The sequence below is a fragment of the Oncorhynchus masou genome, chromosome 23, assembly GCF_036934945.1.
Source record: "Oncorhynchus masou masou isolate Uvic2021 chromosome 23, UVic_Omas_1.1, whole genome shotgun sequence".
Classification (NCBI taxonomy): Eukaryota; Metazoa; Chordata; class Actinopteri; order Salmoniformes; family Salmonidae; genus Oncorhynchus; species Oncorhynchus masou.
The window spans coordinates 62836236-62856605 of record NC_088234.1 but is presented as its reverse complement, the minus strand read 5'-3'; the positions used below and the strand labels follow the sequence as shown (position 1 = coordinate 62856605).

The following is a 20370-nucleotide window of genomic DNA, read 5'->3' as shown; positions in this document are numbered from 1 at the left end:
ATTCTGTCTCACAATCATATCTTTCAATTTCAGATGCTAAAATTGCCATCTCATTGTTTGGTTGGTTAAGCTGTAAATCTGGAGCTACTATGCCTAGCCAGTTTATACAGGAATGGGGAGGGAGGGGTGGTGGTGGTGTTATTGCTGACTCTGTCTTTGTACAGTAACTTGGTGTGTCAGCCAGGCCTGTATTTACATCTATTTCTAGATCCTCTATAAAACAGGCTCCTCACTAGTTAACACAGCCACAAAGTCTGGCTGGTTATACGCTGTATCGCCAGGATAGAACAGCGGCGTGTATGGTATGACAAGGGGTGGCGGACTATGATATCTAAGGAAGTCTCAAACTATTGCTCGCCTGAGGTAGAGTATCTTGTGATAAGCCGTAGACCACACTATACCTAGAGAGTTCTCATCTGTATTTTTCGTAGCTGTTTTACATATCACCACAGTCAGAGGCTGGCACTAAGACAGCATTGAATGAGTTGTATTCCGCTATAAGCAAACAAGAAAACGCTCACCCAGAAGCGATGCTCCTCGTAGCCGGGGACTTCAATGCAGGGAAACTTAAATCCTTTTTAACAAATTTCTGTCAGCATGTTAATTGTGCAAACAGAGAAAAAAAACTCCCTGATTCCTGCTTACAAGCACAAATTAAAGCAGGAAGCACCAGTGACTAGATCAATAAAAAATTGGTCAGAGGAAGCAGATGCTAAGCTACAGGATTGTTTTGCTCGCACAGACTGGAATATGTTCCGGGATCCCTCCGATGGCATTGAGGAGTATACCACATCTTTCATTGGCTTCATAAAAAAGTGCATTGATGACATTGTCTCCACAGTGACCGTACGTTAATACCCCAACCAGAAACCATGGATTACAGGCAACATCCGCACTGAGCTTAAGGGCTGCCGCTTTCAAGGAGGGGACTCTAACCCGGAAGCAGGTCAACATTCACAAGGCTGCAGGGCCAGACGGTATACCAGGATGCGTGTTGCGAGCATGCGCTGACCAACTGTCTTCACTGAGATTTTCAACCTCTCCCTGTCCGAGTCTGTAATACCAACATCTTTTAAGCAGACCACCATAGTGCCTGTGCCCAAGAACACTAAGGTAACCTGCTGAAATGATTACCGACCCGTAGCATTCACGTCTGTAGCCATGAAGTGCTTTGAAAGGCTGGTCATTGCTCACATCAACACCATTGTCCCAGAAACCCTAGACCATCTCCAATTTGCATACCACCCCAACAGATCCACAGATGATGCAATCTCTATTGCACTCCACACTAGCCTTTCCCACCTCAACTGCTCTGCCTGCGGCTATGGAACCCTGACCTTTTCACCGGACGTGCTACCTTGTCCCAGTCCTGCTGTTTTCAACTCTCTCTCTCTCTACCGCACCTGCTGTCTTTAACTCTGAATGATCGGCTATGAAAAGCCAACTGACAATTTACTCCTGAGGTGCCGACCTGTTGCACCCTCTACAACCACTGTGATTATTATTATTTGACCCTGCTCGTCATCTATGAACGTTTGAACATCTTGGCCAAGGTTGTTACTTTTATTTATTTTTCTAATCCATATTTTTTTAACCTTCATTGTTGGTTAGGTGCTCGTAAGCAAACATTTCACTGTTGTATTTGACATATGTGACTAGTACAATTTGATTTGAATTGCTTTGTTTGCACTATAACCTGTTAGTTCATATGCCTTCTCACCGTGATATATAGGCCTAATGCCAAGACAATAAGAAGACACAGTGGCAGAATAAATTCAATCACACCTTTGTTTCATCACAAAATCAGAGAGCAACATCTGTCCAGTGAAGTCCACAAAACATATTGCATGTCACAAACAGTTACAGCACAGTCAAGCAAGTTAATGTTTCCAACATTTTAACTAAACAACTATTGATTTAGAGTTACCTCAAGTTGCAAAGAAACAGTTGCTGCCTCCACTATTCCAGCGCCATTTCAACTTCAACATTATCTAATCACCTATGCTTAGTCTAATACAGTGACAACTAAAAGATACGAAAAACGATTTAGTCCAATCATCATAAGCTAAATATGATGTGGCTGGCCCTGGTACTGATTTCTGTGTGTGTGCAAGTAGAAAAGACATGTTGTCTCACCCTACTTATAGAGAAATACCAATGCCGTCCTCTTTCATGTTGCCTAAACAGTCTATGACTCTTGTCATACAGTACACGCTTTTTAGTTTTTGTTGTCCTAGGCTACCTGGCTAAAATTCTTGCTCACTAGCCTAACTTCCTTTCATGGGCAACGATGTGCCAGGCCAGCTAGTTAATATTAGCCAGCCAACTACACGTAGCTACATGTTGAACTTCAATCCTATCAGGCCAGCTATTTTCAAATAGCCAATCAAGGGGTCTGTTCTTAAGCACTTCCTGTGTTATTGAAAAGCCTTGACAGGCGGGTCAGTGTTTAGCTGGAATGAGGGCACACCTTCTGGAATGTGCCTGCCACATGGCCAAATGTTGCTTTCACTGTGTGGTGCACTGTAGAACGAAGCATCTGCCTGGGTTGCTATTGATGATGATGAAGAGGAGGGGAGTAGCATAGGCAGTCAAAATATTTCACTTGGAGCATTAGGGGCAATTAGAAGGCTGTTCTGTGCTTTTGAGTGTGTGTGTGTGTGTGTGTGTGTGTGTGTGTGTGTGTGTGTGTGTGTGCGTGCGTGCGTGCGTGCGTGCGCGCGTGTGTGTTGCAGAGCAATGTAAGCAGACAAACGCACGCAGGTACACACACACACACACACACACTCCGGTTGGGTTTTGGTTTGATATCTGATTAAATGTAATCTATTTCCTGAGTCCAGTCCATTCAGGGGGCTTTCAGACCATACACCACCACCAAATTTAAGTTGATCATCTCAGCACAATATATGTATGGATTCGCTGTGTGATTCATAGTTGAGTTTGTTTTCACATTACTGTTAGTTTTATAGAAGATCGGAGGGTTAGTAGTGTGTAAATAATTGTGTATTCAGACCGGATCAATGGCAATTCTACTGAGGGGTCCAACGCTATTAACCTCTGTCCACTGACTGGGTGGCCACCTCGGAGAAAAAAAACAGCTTTTAACTCAATTAAATCATTCAGGAGCTGTTTTAACTCTTTATCCATATTAACAGATGGATTTGAATCTGTTTGGCCACAGACCAAGATTCATGCCATGTTAAAGACTGCTCTGCTAAGACATACTTAACTTACTCATAAATCACCTAGCCATCAAAACAGCAGTCTTTGTTCCTATGTCATAATAATTCCTCACACAACTCCTCCCCCTCCCCCCCCATTAAGATGTTTTATGTTATGTAGACGATGATGATCAAACCCCTCTCTCTCTCTTAGTCTTCTACCCCTGGGAACCATTCAAACCCACATTCTCTTGCTCCCACTGGGCTTCTCAATACACTAGCCATTTGCTGTGAGGAGATGCTGTCCTTCACTGTTGACTGTCTGAAGGAGCCTATAAATGCCATTAGGCCACCAACTCCCATATTGAATATTCATGTCTGTTGCTCACAACCACTGTGGTGAATTTGAATGTCTTATTTTCCATGCAAAAACTCAGTTGTACCATTTATGGAGTGGCATGTTGGTTAGTATTGCTTACTAACTGGTTAATCATAAGGTAAACATGAAGACTGGTTAACTAGGCTAGTGTGTAGGTTTGTTCTGTTTGCATCTTGTGAAATCCCCTGGCTACGTGGGGTACCCCAGACTGTGACATATATTTATCAATAAGACAAGAGGGGGTGTGGTATATGGCCAATATACCACGACTAAGGGCTGGTCTAATGCACGACGCATCGCGCAGTGCCTGGACACAGCCCTTAGCTGTGGTATATTAGCTCATATACCACAAACCCCCAAGGTGCCTTATTGCTATTATAAACTGGTTACCAAGGTAATTACAACAGTAAAAATAAATGTTTTGTCATAGCCGTGGAATCGGTCTGATATACCACGGCCGTCAGCCAGTCAACATTCAGGGCTCGACCCACCCAGTTTATAATATTGTAATAGAGTATGAATATTTATGTGACCTTTTCTTCTTTTTGTCTTTTTTACAGTCCCATAGAATCCTGTCAGAATTTCTACAAAGATTTCACGTTACAGATCGACATGTTCTTCAATGTCTTCTTCCTCCTCTACTTTGGCTTGCGGGTAAGTACTAACGCCCTATTAACGCCACGTGCACACACACTCATCTCTCTAATGGTGGGAGCTGTATTGACATAGTACTGACTTGGTGCACTCCCAAAGCCATTGGAGAAAAAGCCTGCCTGAAACCCTGGATGAATGAATAAAGTCCACAACTCCACATGAATCACAACACTGACTATTCACAAACAACAGGCTGTATGTCAGGGAAGGATGTCAGGAAAGTGATCTAGAGACAGCCCTCGCCTGAGAGTTAACATGTTTTATACAACATGTGGGTCCTGAATGCTGATTGGTTAAAACCACGTTTCAGACAGTTTCTATTCCACAAGTTACTTCAGTGATATAAGGCCCTAGAAGCCGGTGTTTGGAGGATATATTGGCACATGTGTTGTTAGGCCCGAGACGAAGTCGAGTGCCGGCAAACCGTACCAATATATCCTCCAAAATATATCCTCCAAAATCCTCCAAAGATTAGACCGACCCATTGTATAACACCGGAAAAATGTATGATGTTAAAATGCCTATTTACGGCCTCCCAAGTGGCACAAGGGTCTAAGGCACTGTATCACACTGCTAGCTAGAGATCCTGGTTCAAGTCCAGGCACTGTCGCACCCATGGGGGGGGGGCGCACAATTGGCCCAGCGTCGTCTGGGTTACGGGCGGGTTTGGCCTGCCGGGATGTCCTTGTCCGATCGCTCTCTAGCGAATATTGTTGTGGGCCAGGCACATGCACGGTCGCCAGGTGTACAGTGTTTCTTCCAACACATATGTGTGGCTGGCCTGAGGGTTAAGCGGGCATTGTGTCAAGAAGCAGTGCGGCTTGGCTGGGTAGTCTTTTGGAGTACGCACGGCTCTCGACCTTCGCCTCTCCCAAGTCCATACAGGTGTTGCAGCAATGGGACAAGACTGTGACTACCATTGGATATCACGAAATTGGGGTGAAAAAGGAAGAAAAAAAAGCCTATTTACTCTGGCATTTGACTGCGCTAGTGGCTTCTGGCTACTTTTGTTAATGATAGATTCTCTCTTATACATTATATATCATACGGTCTTATTCTAAAATGGATTAAATAAGCATTGTTTCTCATCAATCTACATACAATACCCCATAATGACAATATGAAAACAGGTTTTTAGAAAAACAGAAATACTTCATTTACATAAGAATTCAGACCCTTTGCTATGAGACTCGAAATTGAGCTCAGGTTCATCCTGTTTCCATTGATCATCCTTGAGATGTTCCTACAACTTGATTAGAGTCCACCTGTGGTAAATTCAATTGATTGGACATGATTCGGGAAAGGCTGTTTAAGGTCCCACAGTTGACAGTGCATGTCAGATCAAAACCAAGGTTTGAATTGTCCGTTGAGCTCAGAGACAGGATTGTGTCGAGGCATAGATCTGGGGAAGAGTACTAAAACATTTCTGCAGCATTGAAGATCCCCAAGAACACAGTGCTTTCATCATTCTTAAATGGAAGAAGTTTGGAACCACCAAGACTCTTCCTAGAGCTGGCCGCCTGGCCAAAATGAGCAATCGGGGGAGAAGAGCCTTGGTCAGGAAGGTGACCAAGAAACCGATGGTCACTCTGACAGAGCTGGGAGAACCTTCCAGAAGGACAACCATCTCTGCAGTACTCTACCAATCAGGCCTCTATGGTAGGTAGAATGGCCAGTATGAAGCTACTCCTCAGTAAACGGCACATGACAGCCCACTTGGAGTTTGACATAAAGCACCTAAAGGACTCTCATACTTTGAGAAACAAGATTCTCTGGTCTGATGAAACCAAGTTTGAACTCTGGTCTGAATGCCAAGCATCACGTCTGGAGTAAACCTGACACCATCCCTACTGTGAAGCATGGTGGTGGTAGCATTATGCTGTCGGGATGTTTTTCAGCAGCAGGGACGAGGAGACTAGTCAGAAAAATGAACAGAGCAAAGTACAGAGAGAGATCCTTGATGAAAACCTGCTCCAGAGCTCCTCAGGACCTCTGACTGGGGCAAAAGTTCAACTTCCAACAGGACAACAACCCTAAGCACACAGCCAAGACAATGCAGAAGTCTCTGATTGTCCTTGAGTGGCCCAGCCAGAACCAGGACTTGAACCTGATCGAACATCTCTGGAGAGATTTGAATATAGCTGTGCAGGGACGATCCCCATCCAACCTGACAGAGTTTGAGAGGATCCACAGAGAAGAATTGGTGAAACTCCCCAAAAACAGTTGTACCAAGCTTGTAGCGTCATACCCAAGAAGATTTGAGGCTGTAATCACTGCCAAAGGTGCTTAAACAAAGTACTGAGTAAATAGGGTCTGAAAAGTTATGTAAATAAAAAAACGATTTTTGCTTTATCATAATGAGGTATTGTGTGTGGATTGATGAGGGGGATAAAATGATCCATTTTTTGAATAGGGCTCAAATGTAACAAAGTGTGGAAAAAGTCAAGGGGTCTGAATACTTCCTGAATGCACTGTACATCTTATACTTAGATACAGTATATGAAATGCATGTATTATGTTGCTATATGCTCAAGGTTCAAATAAAACAATAAGAACTATACTTGAACTCTTATAAAATAAAATAATGAGATTTAAGTTTAACACCTCTGTTTTCCATTCAGCGATGATCTTTATGAGATAATAGCACATTGTAAAGTGGCCATAAATGCTCCTGGTAACTATTAAAATGCATTATGATGGCGTCGTAAGTCATTGTACCTACAGCCTGCTATGAAATGAATGAGAAATAGAAGCAACACATTTAACCTGCAGCATGGATCATAAGGAACGTGTTACCCCCATGAATCGTTACTTCTACGCCTCCCTCCAGTTCATAGCAGCCAATGAGAAGTCTTCCAATACAATCAGTTTTTAATACAAATAAACAACCACGTTTGTTTGTTGAGTTTTGTTTTTGGTCAAAAAAGACCGAAATCAACCGCAATTAATTTATTTATTGAGGTAATCCATTTCCAAGTATTCTCACAAATACATTTAAAAAAAGATGTATGTGATCGTGTCTCAATGTTCAGTAATCCAGGTATGAAATTGTTATTTTGAAATATAATCTCTTTTTGGGCTTAGTTGTGGTCAATTTGCATAGTACAAATGATTATAATTATGTTCCCTTCCCCCGACGATCTGCTCCGACAGAAATCATCCTGTGGCTGATTCTAGTTGCCTGTAAACACACAATAACTGCATCAACATAATACAGTATACGCCTTCCCCTGTAACACACAATAACTGCATCAACATAATACAGTATACGCCTTCCCCTGTAACACACAATAACTGCATCAACATAATACAGTATACGCCTTCCCCTGTAACACACAATAACTGCATCAACATAATACAGTATACGCCTTCCCCTGTAACACACAATAACTGCATCAACATAATACAGTATACGCCTTCCCCTGTAACACACAATAACTGCATCAACATAATACAGTATACGCCTTCCCCTGTAACACACAATAACTGCATCAACATAATACAGTATACGCCTTCCCCTGTAACACACAATAACTGCATCAACATAATACAGTATACGCCTTCCCCTGTAACACACAATAACTGCATCAACATAATACAGTATACGCCTTCCCCTGTAACACACAATAACTGCATCAACATAATACAGTATACGCCTTCCCCTGTAACACACAATAACTGCATCAACATAATACAGTATACGCCTTCCCCTGTAACACACAATAACTGCATCAACATAATACAGTATACGCCTTCCCCTGTAACACACAATAACTGCATCAACATAATACAGTATACGCCTTCCCCTGTAAACACACAATAACTGCATCAACATAATACAGTATACGCCTTCCCCTGTAACACACAATAACTGCATCAACATAATACAGTATACGCCTTCCCCTGTAACACACAATAACTGCATCAACATAATACAGTATACGCCTTCCCCTGTAACACACAATAACTGCATCAACATAATACAGTATACGCCTTCCCCTGTAACACACAATAACTGCATCAACACAGTATACGCCTTCCCCTGTAACACACAATAACTGCATCAACACAGTATACGCCTTCCCCTGTAACACACAATAACTGCATCAACATAATACAGTATACGCCTTCCCCTGTAACACACAATAACTGCATCAACATAATACAGTATACGCCTTCCCCTGTAAACACACAATAACTGCATCAACATAATACAGTATACGCCTTCCCCTGTAAACACACAATAACTGCATCAACATAATACAGTATACGCCTTCCCCTGTAACACACAATAACTGCATCAACATAATACAGTATACGCCTTCCCCTGTAAACACACAATAACTGCATCAACATAATACAGTATACGCCTTCCCCTGTAAACACACAATAACTGCATCAACATAATACAGTATACGCCTTCCCCTGTAACACACAATAACTGCATCAACATAATACAGTATACGCCTTCCCCTGTAACACACAATAACTGCATCAACATAATACAGTATACGCCTTCCCCTGTAACACACAATAACTGCATCAACATAATACAGTATACGCCTTCCCCTGTAACACACAATAACTGCATCAACATAATACAGTATACGCCTTCCCCTGTAACACACAATAACTGCATCAACACAGTATACGCCTTCCCCTGTAACACACAATAACTGCATCAATACAGTATACGCCTTCCCCTGTAACACACAATAACTGCATCAACATAATACAGTATACGCCTTCCCCTGTAACACACAATAACTGCATCAACATAATACAGTATACGCCTTCCCCTGTAACACACAATAACTGCATCAACACAGTATACGCCTTCCCCTGTAACACACAATAACTGCATCAACACAGTATACGCCTTCCCCTGTAACACACAATAACTGCATCAACATAATACAGTATACGCCTTCCCCTGTAACACACAATAACTGCATCAACATAATACAGTATACGCCTTCCCCTGTAAACACACAATAACTGCATCAACATAATACAGTATACGCCTTCCCCTGTAAACACACAATAACTGCATCAACATAATACAGTATACGCCTTCCCCTGTAACACACAATAACTGCATCAACATAATACAGTATACGCCTTCCCCTGTAAACACACAATAACTGCATCAACATAATACAGTATACGCCTTCCCCTGTAAACACACAATAACTGCATCAACATAATACAGTATACGCCTTCCCCTGTAACACACAATAACTGCATCAACATAATACAGTATACGCCTTCCCCTGTAACACACAATAACTGCATCAACATAATACAGTATACGCCTTCCCCTGTAACACACAATAACTGCATCAACATAATACAGTATACGCCTTCCCCTGTAACACACAATAACTGCATCAACATAATACAGTATACGCCTTCCCCTGTAACACACAATAACTGCATCAACACAGTATACGCCTTCCCCTGTAACACACAATAACTGCATCAATACAGTATACGCCTTCCCCTGTAACACACAATAACTGCATCAACATAATACAGTATACGCCTTCCCCTGTAACACACAATAACTGCATCAACATAATACAGTATACGCCTTCCCCTGTAACACACAATAACTGCATCAACACAGTATACGCCTTCCCCTGTAACACACAATAACTGCATCAACATAATACAGTATACGCCTTCCCCTGTAACACACAATAACTGCATCAACACAGTATACGCCTTCCCCTGTAACACACAATAACTGCATCAACACAGTATACGCCTTCCCCTGTAAACACACAATAACTGCATCAACATAATACAGTATACGCCTTCCCCTGTAACACACAATAACTGCATCAACATAATACAGTATACGCCTTCCCCTGTAACACACAATAACTGCATCAACATAATACAGTATACGCCTTCCCCTGTAAACACACAATAACTGCATCAACATAATACAGTATACGCCTTCCCCTGTAAACACACAATAACTGCATCAACATAATACAGTATACGCCTTCCCCTGTAACACACAATAACTGCATCAACATAATACAGTATACGCCTTCCCCTGTAAACACACAATAACTGCATCAACATAATACAGTATACGCCTTCCCCTGTAAACACACAATAACTGCATCAACATAATACAGTATACGCCTTCCCCTGTAACACACAATAACTGCATCAACATAATACAGTATACGCCTTCCCCTGTAACACACAATAACTGCATCAACATAATACAGTATACGCCTTCCCCTGTAACACACAATAACTGCATCAACATAATACAGTATACGCCTTCCCCTGTAACACACAATAACTGCATCAACATAATACAGTATACGCCTTCCCCTGTAACACACAATAACTGCATCAACACAGTATACGCCTTCCCCTGTAACACACAATAACTGCATCAATACAGTATACGCCTTCCCCTGTAACACACAATAACTGCATCAACATAATACAGTATACGCCTTCCCCTGTAACACACAATAACTGCATCAACATAATACAGTATACGCCTTCCCCTGTAACACACAATAACTGCATCAACACAGTATACGCCTTCCCCTGTAACACACAATAACTGCATCAACATAATACAGTATACGCCTTCCCCTGTAACACACAATAACTGCATCAACACAGTATACGCCTTCCCCTGTAACACACAATAACTGCATCAACACAGTATACGCCTTCCCCTGTAACACACAATAACTGCATCAACATAATACAGTATACGCCTTCCCCTGTAACACACAATAACTGCATCAACATAATACAGTATACGCCTTCCCCTGTAACACACAATAACTGCATCAACATAATACAGTATACGCCTTCCCCTGTAACACACAATAACTGCATCAACATAATACAGTATACGCCTTCCCCTGTAACACACAATAACTGCATCAACATAATACAGTATACGCCTTCCCCTGTAACACACAATAACTGCATCAACATAATACAGTATACGCCTTCCCCTGTAACACACAATAACTGCATCAACATAATACAGTATACGCCTTCCCCTGTAACACACAATAACTGCATCAACACAGTATACGCCTTCCCCTGTAACACACAATAACTGCATCAATACAGTATACGCCTTCCCCTGTAACACACAATAACTGCATCAACACAGTATACGCCTTCCCCTGTAACACACAATAACTGCATCAACACAGTATACGCCTTCCCCTGTAACACACAATAACTGCATCAATACAGTATACGCCTTCCCCTGTAACACACAATAACTGCATCAACACAGTATACGCCTTCCCTGTAACACACAATAACTGCATCAATACATTATACGCCTTCCCCTGTAATACACAATAACTGCATCAATACAGTATACGCCTTCCCCTGTAACACACAATAACTGCATCAACATAATACAGTATACGCCTTCCCCTGTAATACACAATAACTGCATCAACACAGTATACGCCTTCCCCTGTAACACACAATAACTGCATCAACACAGTATACGCCTTCCCCTGTAACACACAATAACTGCATCAACACAGTATACGCCTTCCCCTGTAACACACAATAACTGCATCAACACAGTATACGCCTTCCCCTGTAACACACAATAACTGCATCAACACAGTATACGCCTTCCCCTGTAACACACAATAACTGCATCAACACAGTATACGCCTTCCCCTGTAACACACAATAACTGCATCAATACAGTATACGCCTTCCCCTGTAACACACAATAACTGCATCAACACAGTATACGCCTTCCCCTGTAACACACAATAACTGCATCAACACAGTATACGCCTTCCCCTGTAACACACAATAACTGCATCAATACAGTATACGCCTTCCCCTGTAACACACAATAACTGCATCAATACAGTATACGCCTTCCCCTGTAACACACAATAACTGCATCAACATAATACACTATACACCTTCCCCTGTAACACACAATAACTGCATCAACACAGTATACGCCTTCCCCTGTAACACACAATAACTGCATCAACACAGTATACGCCTTCCCCTGTAACACACAATAACTGCATCAACATAATACAGTATACGCCTTCCCCTGTAACACACAATAACTGCATCAACACAGTATACGCCTTCCCCTGTAACACACAATAACTGCATCAACACAGTATACGCCTTCCCCTGTAACACACAATAACTGCATCAACACAGTATACGCCTTCCCCTGTAACACACAATAACTGCATCAATACAGTATACGCCTTCCCCTGTAACACACAATAACTGCATCAATACAGTATACGCCTTCCCCTGTAACACACCATAACTGCACCAACACAGTATACGCCTTCCCCTGTAACACACAATAACTGCATCAATACAGTATACGCCTTCCCCTGTAACACACAATAACTGCATCAACACAGTATACGCCTTCCCCTGTAACACACAATAACTGCATCAACACAGTATACGCCTTCCCCTGTAACACACAATAACTGCATCAACACAGTATACGCCTTCCCCTGTAACACACAATAACTGCATCAACATAATACAGTATACGCCTTCCCCTGTAACACACAATAACTGCATCAACACAGTATACGCCTTCCCCTGTAACACACAATAACTGCATCAATACAGTATACGCCTTCCCCTGTAACACACAATAACTGCATCAACACAGTATACGCCTTCCCTGTAACACACAATAACTGCATCAACATAATACAGTATACGCCTTCCCCTGTAACACACAATAACTGCATCAACATAATACAGTATACGCCTTCCCCTGTAACACACAATAACTGCATCAACACAGTATACGCCTTCCCCTGTAACACACAATAACTGCATCAACATAATACAGTATACGCCTTCCCTGTAACACACAATAACTGCATCAACATAATACAGTATACGCCTTCCCCTGTAAACACACAATAACTGCATCAACATAATACAGTATACGCCTTCCCCTGTAAACACACAATAACTGCATCAACATAATACAGTATACGCCTTCCCCTGTAACACACAATAACTGCATCAACATAATACAGTATACGCCTTCCCCTGTAAACACACAATAACTGCATCAACATAATACAGTATACGCCTTCCCCTGTAAACACACAATAACTGCATCAACATAATACAGTATACGCCTTCCCCTGTAACACACAATAACTGCATCAACATAATACAGTATACGCCTTCCCCTGTAACACACAATAACTGCATCAACATAATACAGTATACGCCTTCCCCTGTAACACACAATAACTGCATCAACATAATACAGTATACGCCTTCCCCTGTAACACACAATAACTGCATCAACATAATACAGTATACGCCTTCCCCTGTAACACACAATAACTGCATCAACACAGTATACGCCTTCCCCTGTAACACACAATAACTGCATCAATACAGTATACGCCTTCCCCTGTAACACACAATAACTGCATCAACATAATACAGTATACGCCTTCCCCTGTAACACACAATAACTGCATCAACATAATACAGTATACGCCTTCCCCTGTAACACACAATAACTGCATCAACACAGTATACGCCTTCCCCTGTAACACACAATAACTGCATCAACATAATACAGTATACGCCTTCCCCTGTAACACACAATAACTGCATCAACACAGTATACGCCTTCCCCTGTAACACACAATAACTGCATCAACACAGTATACGCCTTCCCCTGTAAACACACAATAACTGCATCAACATAATACAGTATACGCCTTCCCCTGTAACACACAATAACTGCATCAACATAATACAGTATACGCCTTCCCCTGTAACACACAATAACTGCATCAACATAATACAGTATACGCCTTCCCCTGTAAACACACAATAACTGCATCAACATAATACAGTATACGCCTTCCCCTGTAAACACACAATAACTGCATCAACATAATACAGTATACGCCTTCCCCTGTAACACACAATAACTGCATCAACATAATACAGTATACGCCTTCCCCTGTAAACACACAATAACTGCATCAACATAATACAGTATACGCCTTCCCCTGTAAACACACAATAACTGCATCAACATAATACAGTATACGCCTTCCCCTGTAACACACAATAACTGCATCAACATAATACAGTATACGCCTTCCCCTGTAACACACAATAACTGCATCAACATAATACAGTATACGCCTTCCCCTGTAACACACAATAACTGCATCAACATAATACAGTATACGCCTTCCCCTGTAACACACAATAACTGCATCAACATAATACAGTATACGCCTTCCCCTGTAACACACAATAACTGCATCAACACAGTATACGCCTTCCCCTGTAACACACAATAACTGCATCAATACAGTATACGCCTTCCCCTGTAACACACAATAACTGCATCAACATAATACAGTATACGCCTTCCCCTGTAACACACAATAACTGCATCAACATAATACAGTATACGCCTTCCCCTGTAACACACAATAACTGCATCAACACAGTATACGCCTTCCCCTGTAACACACAATAACTGCATCAACATAATACAGTATACGCCTTCCCCTGTAACACACAATAACTGCATCAACACAGTATACGCCTTCCCCTGTAACACACAATAACTGCATCAACACAGTATACGCCTTCCCCTGTAACACACAATAACTGCATCAACATAATACAGTATACGCCTTCCCCTGTAACACACAATAACTGCATCAACATAATACAGTATACGCCTTCCCCTGTAACACACAATAACTGCATCAACATAATACAGTATACGCCTTCCCCTGTAACACACAATAACTGCATCAACATAATACAGTATACGCCTTCCCCTGTAACACACAATAACTGCATCAACATAATACAGTATACGCCTTCCCCTGTAACACACAATAACTGCATCAACATAATACAGTATACGCCTTCCCCTGTAACACACAATAACTGCATCAACACAGTATACGCCTTCCCCTGTAACACACAATAACTGCATCAATACAGTATACGCCTTCCCCTGTAACACACAATAACTGCATCAACACAGTATACGCCTTCCCCTGTAACACACAATAACTGCATCAACACAGTATACGCCTTCCCTGTAACACACAATAACTGCATCAATACAGTATACGCCTTCCCCTGTAACACACAATAACTGCATCAACACAGTATACGCCTTCCCCTGTAACACACAATAACTGCATCAATACAGTATACGCCTTCCCCTGTAATACACAATAACTGCATCAATACAGTATACGCCTTCCCCTGTAACACACAATAACTGCATCAACATAATACAGTATACGCCTTCCCCTGTAATACACAATAACTGCATCAACACAGTATACGCCTTCCCCTGTAACACACAATAACTGCATCAACACAGTATACGCCTTCCCCTGTAACACACAATAACTGCATCAACACAGTATACGCCTTCCCCTGTAACACACAATAACTGCATCAACACAGTATACGCCTTCCCCTGTAACACACAATAACTGCATCAACACAGTATACGCCTTCCCCTGTAACACACAATAACTGCATCAACACAGTATACGCCTTCCCCTGTAACACACAATAACTGCATCAATACAGTATACGCCTTCCCCTGTAACACACAATAACTGCATCAACACAGTATACGCCTTCCCCTGTAACACACAATAACTGCATCAACACAGTATACGCCTTCCCCTGTAACACACAATAACTGCATCAATACAGTATACGCCTTCCCCTGTAACACACAATAACTGCATCAATACAGTATACGCCTTCCCCTGTAACACACAATAACTGCATCAACATAATACACTATACACCTTCCCCTGTAACACACAATAACTGCATCAACACAGTATACGCCTTCCCCTGTAACACACAATAACTGCATCAACACAGTATACGCCTTCCCCTGTAACACACAATAACTGCATCAACATAATACAGTATACGCCTTCCCCTGTAACACACAATAACTGCATCAACACAGTATACGCCTTCCCCTGTAACACACAATAACTGCATCAACACAGTATACGCCTTCCCCTGTAACACACAATAACTGCATCAACACAGTATACGCCTTCCCCTGTAACACACAATAACTGCATCAATACAGTATACGCCTTCCCCTGTAACACACAATAACTGCATCAATACAGTATACGCCTTCCCCTGTAACACACCATAACTGCACCAACACAGTATACGCCTTCCCCTGTAACACACAATAACTGCATCAATACAGTATACGCCTTCCCCTGTAACACACAATAACTGCATCAACACAGTATACGCCTTCCCCTGTAACACACAATAACTGCATCAACACAGTATACGCCTTCCCCTGTAACACACAATAACTGCATCAACACAGTATACGCCTTCCCCTGTAACACACAATAACTGCATCAACATAATACAGTATACGCCTTCCCCTGTAACACACAATAACTGCATCAACACAGTATACGCCTTCCCCTGTAACACACAATAACTGCATCAATACAGTATACGCCTTCCCCTGTAACACACAATAACTGCATCAACACAGTATACGCCTTCCCCTGTAACACACCATAACTGCATCAATACAGTATACGCCTTCCCCTGTAACACACCATAACTGCATCAACACAGTATACGCCTTCCCCTGTAACACACAATAACTGCATCAATACAGTATACGCCTTCCCCTGTAACACACAATAACTGCATCAACACAGTATACGCCTTCCCCTGTAACACACAATAACTGCATCAACACAGTATACGCCTTCCCCTGTAACACACAATAACTGCATCAATACAGTATACGCCTTCCCCTGTAACACACAATAACTGCATCAATACAGTATACGTGCAGGATTTAACTGGTGTTACCCTTCTATTTCTCCTTCAGTTCATAGCAGCCAATGATAAGCTGTGGTTCTGGCTGGAGGTCAACTCAGTTGTGGACTTCTTCACTGTTCCTCCTGTCTTCGTATCTGTCTACTTGAACAGGAGCTGGCTGGGTAAGGACAAACCTTTTTCTCCTTCTACATTTCTCTCCATTTCTCTACAATGACTCGGAGCAGTGAGAGAGTTATTTATATGGCAAAATATTGTACCTGGAAAACTTAATGTCATGACAGCTCTTAGTTGCCATCTATTGGACATTCTTTGCACAGCGCCCTCCACAGGTTCAGCCTGGGAAACATACAATGGCCTGGATTGTATCAGGCTGACTTTTCTCAGTAGGCTATGCAGCAGTAGCGTGGTGACGCTATTGTTAGCATTGACTCGCTATACAGGATGATGAAAAAGGTTGAAATTGGCTTCGGTTATAATTAGCCGTTCTCTGCGCTCCCACTACATTATACTGTAGTTTGATGGAAAAGAAGACCGAGCCCAGCCAACAGCGAATGTTACTATAACATTAGGGAAAGTTGCAATGGAGTCCCAATTTGGTTTACATTTGAATTGCAAAAAAAAAAAATCATGATAAAGTGTTTAGGGGGAAAAAAAGAGAAGTTGCTATTTTAACATTCTCAGAACGTCCCTACTAACGTTCTTGGAATGCAGAGGTAACCAGAAATTGTTTACTGGGAGGTAGCTCTCCTCTGCAGGGAGTCTTGAATCATCCTCTTTATTTCTGGAGGTAGTTGAAAAAGGAAACTGGGAGGGAAGCCATTGTTTTGAGATGGCCTAGATTCTCCTCTCCGCACCATGAATATGCATTCATAAATTATGTATGTGTTTATCTATTCATACTGGGGAAGCCAGTGAGATTAAAAAATCACTTTGAAGGAGAATGTGTCAGATAACACAGAAGAATACACCCCCGAACAGCCCACTCACGTCACATGTTGTTTGTGTGGAGGCGGACGGACACGTTCTGTACGTCAGACAGTGTATTTTAGGGTCATCTGGTCAGAAACGGTCCCACACACACACAACACGTGTGTGAAATAGAATGTGTGTTTGCACTAGCGTACATTACATGTTTGGTTATTGCTGTGTGATTGTGTGTTGATGTGTTTTAAGTGTTTGTTATGTAGCAACAGCTATGACTGTCCCAGTGATCCATTTATTTATTTATTTTATTGAACATTTATTTAACTAGGCAAGTCAGGACAAGACATTTTTATTTACAATGACGGCCTACCAAAAGGCAAAAGGCCTCCTGCGCGGATGGGGGCTGGGATTAAAAATAAAATAAAATAAAAATATAGGACAAAACACACTTCACGACAAGATATTACATCAGACTCTACATTACATCAGACTCTAGGGTTAGAGTTAGCTGTAGATATTACATCAGACTCCAGGGTTAGAGTTAGCTGTAGATATTACATCAGACCCCTGGGTTAGAGTTAGCTGTATATATTACATCAGACTCCAGGGTTAGAGTTAGCTGTAAATCAAAATCAAATCAAATTTTATTTGTCACATACACATGGTTAGCAGATGTTAATGCGAGTGTAGCGAAATGCTTGTGCTTCTAGTTCCGACAATGCAGTTATAACCAACAAGTAATCTAACTAACAATTCCAAAACTAATTTCTTATACACAGTGTAAGGGGATAAAGAATATGTACATAAAGATATGAATGAGTGATGGTGCAGAGCAGCATAGGCAAGATACAGTAGATGGTATCGAGTACAGTATATACATATGAGATGAGTATGTAAACAAAGTGGCATAGTTAAAGTGGCTAGTGATACATGTATTACATAAGGATGCAGTAGATGATATAGAGTACAGTATATATGTATACATATGAGATGAATAATGTAGGGTATGTAAACATTATATTAAGTAGCATTGTTTAAAGTGGCTAGTGATATATTTTACATCATTTCCCATCAATTCCCATTATTAAAGTGGCTGGAGTTGAGTCAGTGTGTTGGCAGCAGCCACTCAATGTTAGTGGTTGCTGTTTAACAGTCTGAAGTCCTTGAGATAGAAGCTGTTTTTCAGTCTCTCGGTCCCAGCTTTGATGCACTTGTACTGATCTCGCCTTCTGGATGATAGCGGGGTGAACAGGCAGTGGCTCGGGTGGGTGTTGTCCTTAATGATCTTTATGGCCTTCCTGTAACATCAGGTGGTGTAGGTGTCCTGGAGGGCAGGTAGTTTGCCCCCGGTGATGCGTTGTGCAGACCTCACTACCCTCTGGAGAGCCTTACGGTTGTGGGCGGAGCAGTTGTCGTACCAGGCGGTGATACAGCCCGCCAGGATGCTCTCGATTGTGCATCTGTAGAAGTTTGTGAGTGCTTTTGGTGACAAGCCGAATTTCTTCAGCCTCCTGAGGTTGAATAGGCGCTGCTGCGCCTTCTTCACGATGCTGTCTGTGTGAGTGAACCAATTCAGTTTGTCTGTGATGTGTATGCCGAGGAACTTAAAACTTACTACCCTCTCCACTACTGTTCCATCGATGTGGATAGGGGGGTGTTCCCTCTGCTGTTTCCTGAAGTCCACAATCATCTCCTTAGTTTTGTTGACGTTGAGTGTGAGGTTATTGTGCTGACACCACACTCCGAGGGACCTCACCTCCTCCCTGTAGGCCGTCTCGTCGTTGTTGGTAATCAAGCCTACCACTGTTGTGTCGTCCGCAAACTTGATGATTGAGTTGGAGGCGTGCGTGGCCGCTCAGTCGTGGGGGAACAGGGAGTACAGGAGAGGGCTCAGAACACACCCTTGTGGGGCCCCAGTGTTGAGGATCAGAGGGGTGGAGATGTTGTTTCCTGCCCTCACAACCTGGGGGCGGCCCGTCAGGAAGTCCACTACCCAGTTGCACAGGGCGGGGTTGAGACCCAGGGTCTCGAGCTTGATGACGAGCTTGGAGGGTACTATGGTGTTAAATGCCGAGCTGTAGTCGATGAACAGCATTCTCACATAGATATTACATCAGACTCCAGGGTTAGAGTTAGCTGTAGATATTACATCAGACTCCAGGGTTAGAGTTAGCTGTAGATATTACATCAGACTCCAGGGTTAGAGTTAGCTATAGATATTACATCAGACTCTAGGGTTAGAGTTAGCTGTATATATTACATCAGACTCCAGGGTTAGAGTTAGCTGTAGATATTACATCAGACTCCAGGGTTAGAGTTAGCTGTAGATGTTACATCAGACTCCAGGGT

General features: G+C 42.2%; 1 protein-coding gene across 4 annotated transcripts in view; it reads left to right on the top strand.

Moving 5' to 3' along the window:
* Window positions 1-20370, top strand: part of LOC135511172 (calcium-activated potassium channel subunit alpha-1a-like) — a 383846-nt gene that overhangs the window by 210452 nt on the left and 153024 nt on the right. For all 4 annotated transcript variants that reach the window (XM_064932771.1, XM_064932770.1, XM_064932769.1 and 1 more), the window contains exons 4-5: window positions 4104-4197; window positions 17147-17258. In XM_064932771.1, coding sequence (XP_064788843.1) covers window positions 4104-4197; window positions 17147-17258 — 206 coding nt within the window. The remainder of the gene's footprint in view (window positions 1-4103; window positions 4198-17146; window positions 17259-20370) is intronic.